This window comes from Laccaria bicolor, genomic scaffold, assembly GCF_000143565.1.
Source record: "Laccaria bicolor S238N-H82 LACBIscaffold_228 genomic scaffold, whole genome shotgun sequence".
Taxonomy (NCBI): Eukaryota; Fungi; Basidiomycota; class Agaricomycetes; order Agaricales; family Hydnangiaceae; genus Laccaria; species Laccaria bicolor.
Genome location: NW_001890086.1, coordinates 1 through 9,216, shown reverse-complemented (window position 1 = coordinate 9,216; position 9,216 = coordinate 1). Strand labels below are relative to the sequence as shown.

The window sequence follows — 9,216 nt, the reverse complement described above, 5'->3', positions numbered from 1 at the left end:
GTCGTTTCGCCCAAGTGCCATAACTTGGCGCCATATATCTTGTGAGCCTCAAATTGTCCTCAAAATCTTGGATAGCGCTAGCTCGTCAAGCGCGCGACCCATACGTAAAAAAATGACTTTCTGACTCCACCACGCTCTCGGGGGGCCTTAAAATCAACGACCAGCAGCCTACCAAGCCTGAAGCCTGAAGCTTGAAGGCCTGGCGCCTGTCTACTGTCCGAGTCGAAGCCCTCACGTTGGATGTGCATCGATCAACGTCGACTCTGTTACGCTTCCCCGTCAACAACAGCCGTGGACTCCGAGCTGGCTTCAACAAGCGCGATGAGCACCTTCCTCTACACATCTATCGCAAAGTAAGCCCCTGGGCCCTAGTCCCCGCTCCCTCCGATTTACGATTATTCACCTTCCCTTCTTCGCAACCTTCCCAACTTCAGGATAACACGCCAACTCTATCCACTTCCACTCCTCGACCTCCTTAAAACCCTTCCGAATCGGCTCAAAGAGACAATTAATCACGGTGGCTTTCGTATCCCCCCGGGTTCAACTCAGGCTTTTCCCGAAACTCTTCCTTCAACTCCTCAAACAATGAATAATGCGATGGGCCTCCGAATATTGCGTCGCGTTTAACGATGGACACTGCTCCGGAGGGCGCGTCGTCGCTTACGAAGGGGCATTGGTCGCGTAGATCTGGTTTGAGCTCCTGCCTTTGCTGGCGCGATAAACGAAGTCAGGAGGTGGGGATCAACACCGCCCCAACAAGAAAGGGAGGGTGATGGAGGGTGAAAGGGAAGCGTTCAACAGGGAAGACGAGGTAGAGGGGAAAGTAAAAGGAAGCGCATACCTGGTCCACAACCCCAAAATTGAAAATTAACGTCGAGGTATGATTTATCCAATGCCTGTAATCCCGGCTAAAGCACTCAACAGTAGGCTCTCAACCTGTTATGTCTTCAGCGTCGTGATCGCTTCTAAGCCTCATTCTTCAAGTCCTATTCCTCGTCTTTAAGGACCACATTCCGTTTTCCAGCAACAACGAAAGTTGTGTTGAGCAGGAAACGCATGTGCTCTTCCCACGCAATGAATACGACATTTGGCATTACCAACCTTACGCACAGAAGAAGGCAATACTCACTGGTCTTCAAAGACTGAGTTTTCCATGTCAGTCCTTTCGTTAAATTCTGCAGGCAGCTGTAATCAAAGGATGATAGGCTTGCGAACTCGACGTAATGTCATATACACTGCGTCCGACTAATTTTCTTCAGAAGGACCTTAGCGTCGTTCAGGAGCAAGAAAGTTGTCATTGACTATTATGTTCGTCCATGACAGCGTCACATTATGGTATGTTGACATTTTCAACCACAGGACCCTAAACTTTTCTGAATCCCACGTCTGAATCTCAGGCTGGAAGGAGTGCTCAGTGCTCCTGATTAAATTTCGGGGTTATCAAACTTCCGGACGACTTATAATTGTGCAGGTCTAACCCTGTCCTGTCCTCTGTGATATCTAGGCACAGGGGCAACAAATACAGGTACCTACCGGGACCAGGGTTCTGCCGGACTCCACGACTTCTGACTTATGGCCTGTGGCACGACACTGACATCCACTCTGTTCGCTCTTGTAGCCCCCTAAACTCAACCCCGACCAACACCGGGGAATCGTCAGCTAATCGTCAGTTTGAATCACGTCCTACCAAGTATCATCTCACAGGTCAAATAGATGCAGAAATTTCTCAGAGACATGTACAAGAATGATGGCACACGAATCGCTTATGAACTCCATTTCAAAAGTCTCACCAGCAGCCGCCTCGAGAATTTCTTCACTCGTAATAGATCGCCTCTCATCGAAGATTATCGCGCACCCTCGTCGAAATTGGGGGAAAATGCGGCTAGTATCATCAAAGCCTTGTCAAACGACTCAGCGGTGCATGACCTAGCCGTAAACGTGGGCCTTCTCAAATCACTTCAGTTCAGGAAAAATATCGATCCCCTAGACCTTTCGACGTACAACTATATGGGCACCGCTAATGAAAAAGAAGGCCGAAATCATTTCTATCATGCCTCCCAGCTGAATTTCCTCGCAGATACGGCCACAGCGTTGGGGGACCACGCACAGATGATCCGCTACTTTAAGCACTTTCAAGGCTATGGACATCAGGAAAAAAAGTGGTTGCGACATCGCGCAATATAGTTTTGATAGCTATGGTAGCACTTTTGCAACCCCCCCTTTACATAGCACACCATAGCCTCACCATCAGTTTATATAGCACTATAAATACATATATAGCCTTGCCTACTTGCAACATAGCTCCCAATAGCATCATATTATGGAAGTCCTGCCGTCATACATAGACACTATTGCATGACGTAGCACAGATAGAGACCAGCTTAGAGGAAATACAGGATAGATATATATATATTTCAGGTTACAAACAGCATATATAAAAGATTACGAGATGATGCTATCGCTTGTCTTCAAGCTCTCCTCATGCTCCCACCACCATCCAGGTATTGTCCCACGCGCGGTCACTACCTTCGATTGCCCAGGTCTCGTCCTGCCCTTCATTCCGGAACGGTGCAACGAGGCTCTAGAAACCCACAGCGATCAGGACGCCTGTGATAGAGGCGGCCATGAACCCTGCGAGGGACTTACGCAGAGTGAGTGGAAGGCGGAAGATGGGAAGGTGTGCTGGGAGCTTGTGCATGCTGGAGCCATAGAGGCGGCCGAATGTGGAGGTGGCTGTGTAATCGAGGGAGGTTAGGCAGTGGGTAGGATGGGTTAGGAAGGGGGATACATACACAAGAATGGCCACAGTTGCGACATCTTGTGGGTATAGAAAGAGGAACTAAAGTTGACTCCAACATCAGGACTGGAAACTACGTGAATAGATACAAAAGACTCACTATGCCTCTTTCTCAGCCAAAGGAACGGATATAGGTTGGCTAGGGTTAGCAGAAAACCCGAGGATGTACCATACCACGCCGTTCGTTGGATTCTGTGAAGAGTTTAGCTTGCAATGCGACAATGGAGGAAGGAGTTTGAGATTACCTTTCCCCTTTCGCACATGAGAAGGAGAGGGTATACGTGTGTTGGGCGTTAGCGGTGACATGCAGCTCTTGCGTTCAACCTGGGGCGCTGCTCGTGACAGTGGCGTCCTCAAGCGCTTGTTTCGTGTGTTTTCGAGTTGACGAAAAGAAGGGGGCAAGGATGAACATCGTCGTTTTGAAGAGAAAGGCGTAGAGGGGTATGGATGGAGAGATGCTGGGTGTCGGTTGAGGTTGTATGATGAAACAGGAGGCGAGATTGGGTGGGTGTCGTGGATTGATGATGTGGTATCAGTCGCAATGTCAACTGATCATCTCAACATGGTAGAGAGGCGTTCGAGGAGGGATACATTGAACGAAAGCCACATGACTGCCGTGGTTGGAAGGGAGGGGGTAGGAGAGCCAACAGACGAAGACACAATATGTTGTCGTTGTAGTTGGACTGGAGGCAATCTGTATGAGGTGGGATACGTTGATTGAAAGCCAAACAAGCGTTGTTAGAAAAGGGGAAGTGACAGGCGAGCAGACAGGTGAAGGTCTGAGGCGTTCTGGTTGACGCAAATGGGAAGATCGTGGTTAAAAGGAAAGAGCGAGAGAGGAAAAATTTCAGATCTTCAACCATCATGTGACATCGGGTCGTGAGCCGATTATCCGATGGTCGTGCGCATGGATTTTTGTCTAAGTCACAAAATATGTTCAACCTGTTCAACTCATACTGGCATGCACATCGATATCAAACGCTGGAATTGCTCATAGATACATTTTCTGTTTACTGCATCTCAAGACATTGATTGATTGACTACGAAAACATACTAATTGAGTAAACTGTCTACAGGAGCCTTTGTAGCACTGATAGCCACTGTAGTGGGTGGAAGTAACTACAGACCCGATGATAGACGCGGCGGCACCTCTGTCAGCCCTATTGCACAACGCGGCGGACCGACGGTCTACAGACAGCAATCAGCACGATCATGAAATCTGCCAAGCTATTGATGACTACGACAGGTACGATCGGCTACTGATCTAACCGGAGATCTACTGGCTAAAACTTTTTTTCCTGATGGAGGAATGTTGGACGCTCGGAACCCTGAGGATGCCGCATTCTTGAAGGAATACCATAATCCGTTCCTGCCCGCATCTGGTCGTCAAGCATTGAAAGACAGATATGAACAGACCTTCCGCCAACGGGAGAGCGCATTTGAGGCGAGCGGGGAGTTTCCGCCTGGGGGATACGCACGCATCTTGATTGGTGACAGCGTCGTCCGCGTTCAGACCCATGGTGGCCTCTCGGCGGCGGATGCCAATGGTGTCGTGAGGTCGGGTTTGTATACGTACGTGACAACTGAACCAACGCACGTCTATGACGGTGGCGCATTACATTATCGACTCGAAGTCGCAAAGGATCATGTGATGAGTGGCGTCTACGGTGTCGGGAAAAGCAATTGGAAAACTATTGACCGTTCCAACGTCCTCTTTGGGGAACTCATGTGGCCCATCGAGATTGATGTGGCGTATGCGAAAGATGCCTTCGTGAACGCGAAGCTGCGGGGAGAATCCCCCACACTCTGCTATTTGATGAATACTTGTCTCAAAAACAACCTTCGCTTTTGAGGGACATCTGTATGCTCAAGTTCCTGCTGAAAGGAGACATCTTTGGCATTTGGTTTAGGAGTCTCGTGGGTCCTTGGGCTGACACGAAGTCCTTAGCCGAGTTCATCAAGGTGTACGAGATGAATGGCGACGGTATAAAGGACATCATGGAGTGGATCAGGAACCCCGTCTCGTTTACCCCTCAAGGCGAACGGACCGTTTCATCTGATCAGGAGGGTGTTGGGGAATGGGGCATATACGTGGGGGAAAAGAAGCTTCTCGACACCCATACTCTGATCGATTTGAGCAAAGAAACTGAGATGAAGAAGATATTGGACGACGCTATCGCGGAAGCCGTCGACAATATGCTATCCAGCGATAAACTCGACGAACTGAACAAGAATCAGCAAGATATCGTCATGAAGGAACTGCGCGAAAACTCATCGCAATACCTGGACTCCCGCATCGATCATGCGGTTGATACTCTTATGACGGATCCCCGCATCCATGAGCCTGCATCGGTTTTTCTCAACACAGTGAAAGATACCATACGCGCGGGGCTGGTCGACGAACTTTTTAACACACTTTCCGAAGACGTTCCTCGCTTCCATGAGCAACTATACACACGGGCTGACATCGAGCTTTATATTGACCGCCAATTCCAGGACCACTACCAACGCAAATACACGTTGGATGATCCGTTATTGCTGAAAGACGTGGAGATTGCTGTGCTTAACGCTCACGACAAGGTGTCGGAAGCGACTATGGCTGAATTGGTCGAAGAAGTAAGAAAGGCGGAAGCGATAGAAGTCCAGATCGCCCATGATCTGAAAGTGTTACGCGAGGAGAGGGATATAGCTGCACACGGGCAGTTGGAAGTTCGACGGGAAGCCCTGGAAGTCGATATAAAGAAGTTGGAGGAAGTCAAGGAGGAACGGAGGAGAGAACGGTTGGAAAAGAAATCGGGGCTCGAGAAACACGAGAAAGAGAGGTTGGAACGTAAGGAAAGGGTTAAGCATGTGAATGAAGCCCGAGAAAGGTTAGCGGAGCGGAGAGGCGGGGAGCATGGAAAGTAGTATGGGTTTGAATTGTAGGCGTATTAGTGCATGCGTTCTGTTTCTGAGGGTAATTCACTCCTCCCGCAGTGCACTTTTGCGTGCGGTCGACGACTGGCAAGCAGACTTCCTCTGACCTCATCTTCACTTTTCGTCTAAAATGTATTCTGGACTGGACATGGTTGCATCTGGAAGGGGCGACGAGAAGACACGCGATGAGGTGTTGAAAGTTGAAAGGAAGGTGCACATCTGTTACAGCTGATCACCTTGCTTGTCAAGGTCTCCCAAGGTCATAAATACCAAACAGGTACAAACAAACTACCCAGGGGCCATGGGGGTCTTTTCTTGCATATCGCGCACGCGAGCGGGCAAGCATGAACAAACAAACTTTCTACCGGCCATGGGGCTCTTTTCTTGCATATGGCGCACGCGAGCGAGCAAACTGGTGCAAACAACTGGTCTTTTCAAAACACTGATTCCGAAAAGGTTGTCACTACGCAATTTTTTGCAACGCATCAGCAATTTAATGTATGAGTGATCACCTTGCTTGTCAAGGTCTCCCAAGGTCATAAATACCAAACAGGTACAAACAAACTACCCAGGGGCCATGGGGGTCTTTTCTTGCATATCACGCACGCGAGCGGGCAAGCATGAACAAACAAACTTTCTACGGGCCATGGGGCTCTTTTCTTGCATATGGCGCACGCGAGCGAGCAAACCGGTGCAAACAACTGGTCTTTTCAAAACATGATATCATCGTCTCTTTCTTAGTGCCAGCTCCAATGTTTATATACATAACTATGTAGCACTATAGCTCTTGAACACTGTTTCCTTTGTTACGAAAAAAAAGTCACATTGTATTGGTGCAAAGCAGCGTATTTGTCAGCAAGCAAGGTGCCTGCTGCCGCTGCTAAGTGTCAGCCTCTAGTATATAATTATACTACTTAATCCGGCAACGAATGCCGTTTTGCCGTTACAGGTTGCGACAGATCCGGATCACGTCAAATGACCCGCAACCCTACCGATCTGCTACCAATATGTAGATATCCATTCTTCTCACCACTGAAGTGCTTGAAGTCTCTTCAAGTCACTACTTGGGTCTTATCGGAAGTCGTATGCCATGGACAAGTTGATTCGAATTCTCGACTCTCGAGCCATGAAGTCTGTGTCGAGACTCAAAGATAATGGAAGCTAATAACAGGAACTTGACAGGCACGCAAAACGCAGCCTGCAGGGGGTGTTTGGACGCGTACTTCTTGATGAACAATAAGTACCCTTCAAGGACTCGGGTGCCTCTCTATACCTAACCACTGGTTCCCACCGATCTAGGATATATACTTGCGTCTTTTGACGTAGGCATTCTTTCAGTAAACCGCGGGAACCCTTATCAGTATGCCCACTCGTTTCGCCTCTTGCAAGGCTACAAGCTGATGTTGACTAGATGGCGACTGGGAGCGTACAAGAAATCGGCAAGGACCCTCTATATCAGAAGCGCGTAACCACTTTCGCGACCACATATCTGCTAGGATATCGCAGCGTTTTCATACGCCCCAATAACAATGGTGCTGACACGAGTTTTGAGAACCTTTTACCACCAGGTACCATCGCCGTCGACATTCCAATGGTGAAAGATTCTCCACTGCACATCGTCATACATGCGGAAAATATCGTGTTTGCTAGGGGCACGAAATACCTCTATCGAACAAAGGACATCACCATCTCATGTCGTTCAGTCATCTTCGTTTCTCATCCAAGTGATTTGAATACGCCCGTTACATTTGATCTCACCGGCGAGGCTCAATCTTCAATTCCTGCTGAGCCGCAAATTGCTGATCATGGCACGGACCGGGTATACATAGTGGGACTTGAAAGGCCCGAGGCTAAAGAATACGGCTCCGATGGTTCAAAAGGGATTGATGGCACGGACGGCGGGACAGGGTTTGCTGGCGGCAAATTTACTTTCAACGGTGACTTGCAGCTTCCAGCGGATGCGAAGGACCTATTCAAGATTGTCACAACAGGTGGAAAGGGGGGCAAGGGTGGGAATGGTGGACAAGGAGGCACTGGCGGAAATGGTTGGCGTGGGTTTGGCGATGTGCCACTGCCCGAGCGTGACTTTCGGCGGATGCTCGATCTTTTACCAGGAAGGGCGGGCGGAGATGGCGGAAAGGCTGGCCGACCAGGTTATGGTGGGAGTGGTGGCGATGTCAACATTATCTGGACAGTAAACGGAGAGACTCCCATGCAGGATGAGAAATTCAAGCGATTCGAAAATCTGTTCATCATACAAGCCGATGCCGGGCAAAATGGGGAGCCTGGCGAAGGTGGTCTGGGGGGCCCTCCTGGAAAGGATTGCCAGGAGACGCTGTGGTCCGAAATACTGTTTTCTGAAATTTCGCCAAAGCCTGTGGAGTCTTATGTGAAGTCGAAGCCGATTTGCAGGATTGAACTTGGCTTTGGTTGCAGGTGGGACGTACAGTTCTTCATCGATCCCGCTGCTATCCGCGGGGGCGCTACGGGGTCTCAAGGAGTTGCAGCCATTGGCGTTGCGGGAGCCCAGCCATCGGCCGGGAAAGTCACTATTGTGCCTGCCGACGCAAATGTACTCCTAGGCCTTCAGAAATACTCGCCCCGGCAGCTGTTGATGATCATTGAACGTCTCTCCTTCGAGTACTTCGTCTATTTTTCTTCGCAGTTCTATCACTCGACCGAAAACCTCGAAGCCGTCGAAAAGATCAAATCACCCTTCGGGGGGAGTCTCGCTTGGATTAGTAGCATCTGTGACCTTGATGCGAATGAGAAGAATAGAGGCACGGTTGGGCCGGATACGTTGCTGTGGAAAGAAGTGCACAGCTCGTTTGGTACGCTATGTCGCAGGATCAACGGGATGAAGGACATTTTCGACTGCAGTCTCATCTCTGTTGAACAGCCGCATCTCGGCTTGTGGGAGGTTGAGTCAATCTTGAAGAACTATAACGATATCTCGAGCCGAGCCAAGGTTGTCCGAGAGTATCTTCGGGAGGGAGCCGCGAAACGACTGGAAATCCGTGTTCAACTGAAGGGAATTGCAGCGCAAGTCACATCCGAACTGTCGAAGCGCACAAAAGCTATTGAGGACTTGAAATTGTTGAAGGACAAGATTGTTTCGGCTAAGGCTCATGTGTCCTCTAAACTGTCGGCATTACGTGGGAAGCTGACAGATCTCGAGGATTCTATTCGGAGAGAGGTGAATTGCGATGTGTCAGAAATCTTGAATGCGCTCGGAACGGTGTCACTCTTTTTTAGTCCTCATGCGGTGAGTTCTACTCCAATTTCACGGAATTTAGTATTTAACTCACTGGGACCTAGGGTCCTGCTTTCGCCATTGGTGCTGTTGCTACCATGGCCGTTGCTGCCCAAAAAAGTTATGCGGCAAGCTTCGAATCTTTACCAACAGAATTCGGTGGCCATATCGAAAAAAGTTACCTATATGACCGCATCGACACATTGAAAGAGAACAGTTTGAAGCTCAAAGATGACCTGGCTGACACATT

General features: G+C 49.2%; 5 protein-coding genes across 5 annotated transcripts; 4 read left to right on the top strand and 1 right to left on the bottom strand.

The window, feature by feature from the left end:
* Nucleotides 1–1,734: 1,734 nt before the first annotated feature.
* Nucleotides 1,735–2,184, top strand: LACBIDRAFT_336003 (uncharacterized protein; the record flags this gene model as incomplete). The annotated part of the gene is made up of 1 exon (XM_001890929.1): nucleotides 1,735–2,184. One exon carries the CDS (start codon nucleotides 1,735–1,737, stop codon nucleotides 2,182–2,184), a length of 450 nt encoding a protein of 149 aa, XP_001890964.1.
* Nucleotides 2,185–2,581: 397 nt separating this feature from the next.
* On the bottom strand, nucleotides 2,582–3,060 carry LACBIDRAFT_302705 (uncharacterized protein; the record flags this gene model as incomplete). Its single annotated transcript, XM_001890925.1, has 4 exons — nucleotides 2,582–2,733; nucleotides 2,793–2,839; nucleotides 2,898–2,989; nucleotides 3,043–3,060. The coding sequence occupies 4 exons, from the start codon at nucleotides 3,058–3,060 to the stop codon at nucleotides 2,582–2,584; spliced, it is 309 nt and encodes a 102-aa protein (XP_001890960.1).
* Nucleotides 3,061–4,009: 949 nt separating this feature from the next.
* Nucleotides 4,010–4,649, top strand: LACBIDRAFT_302704 (uncharacterized protein; the record flags this gene model as incomplete). The annotated part of the gene is made up of 2 exons (XM_001890928.1): nucleotides 4,010–4,043; nucleotides 4,105–4,649. 2 exons carry the CDS (start codon nucleotides 4,010–4,012, stop codon nucleotides 4,647–4,649), a joined length of 579 nt encoding a protein of 192 aa, XP_001890963.1.
* An 11-nt stretch (nucleotides 4,650–4,660) lies between these two features.
* Nucleotides 4,661–5,704, top strand: LACBIDRAFT_302703 (uncharacterized protein; the record flags this gene model as incomplete). Its single annotated transcript, XM_001890927.1, has 1 exon — nucleotides 4,661–5,704. The coding sequence occupies one exon, from the start codon at nucleotides 4,661–4,663 to the stop codon at nucleotides 5,702–5,704; it is 1,044 nt and encodes a 347-aa protein (XP_001890962.1).
* A 629-nt stretch (nucleotides 5,705–6,333) lies between these two features.
* On the top strand, nucleotides 6,334–6,526 carry LACBIDRAFT_302702 (uncharacterized protein; the record flags this gene model as incomplete). The annotated part of the gene is made up of 1 exon (XM_001890926.1): nucleotides 6,334–6,526. One exon carries the CDS (start codon nucleotides 6,334–6,336, stop codon nucleotides 6,487–6,489), a length of 156 nt encoding a protein of 51 aa, XP_001890961.1. The 3' UTR covers nucleotides 6,490–6,526.
* Between the last annotated feature and the right edge of the window lie 2,690 nt (nucleotides 6,527–9,216).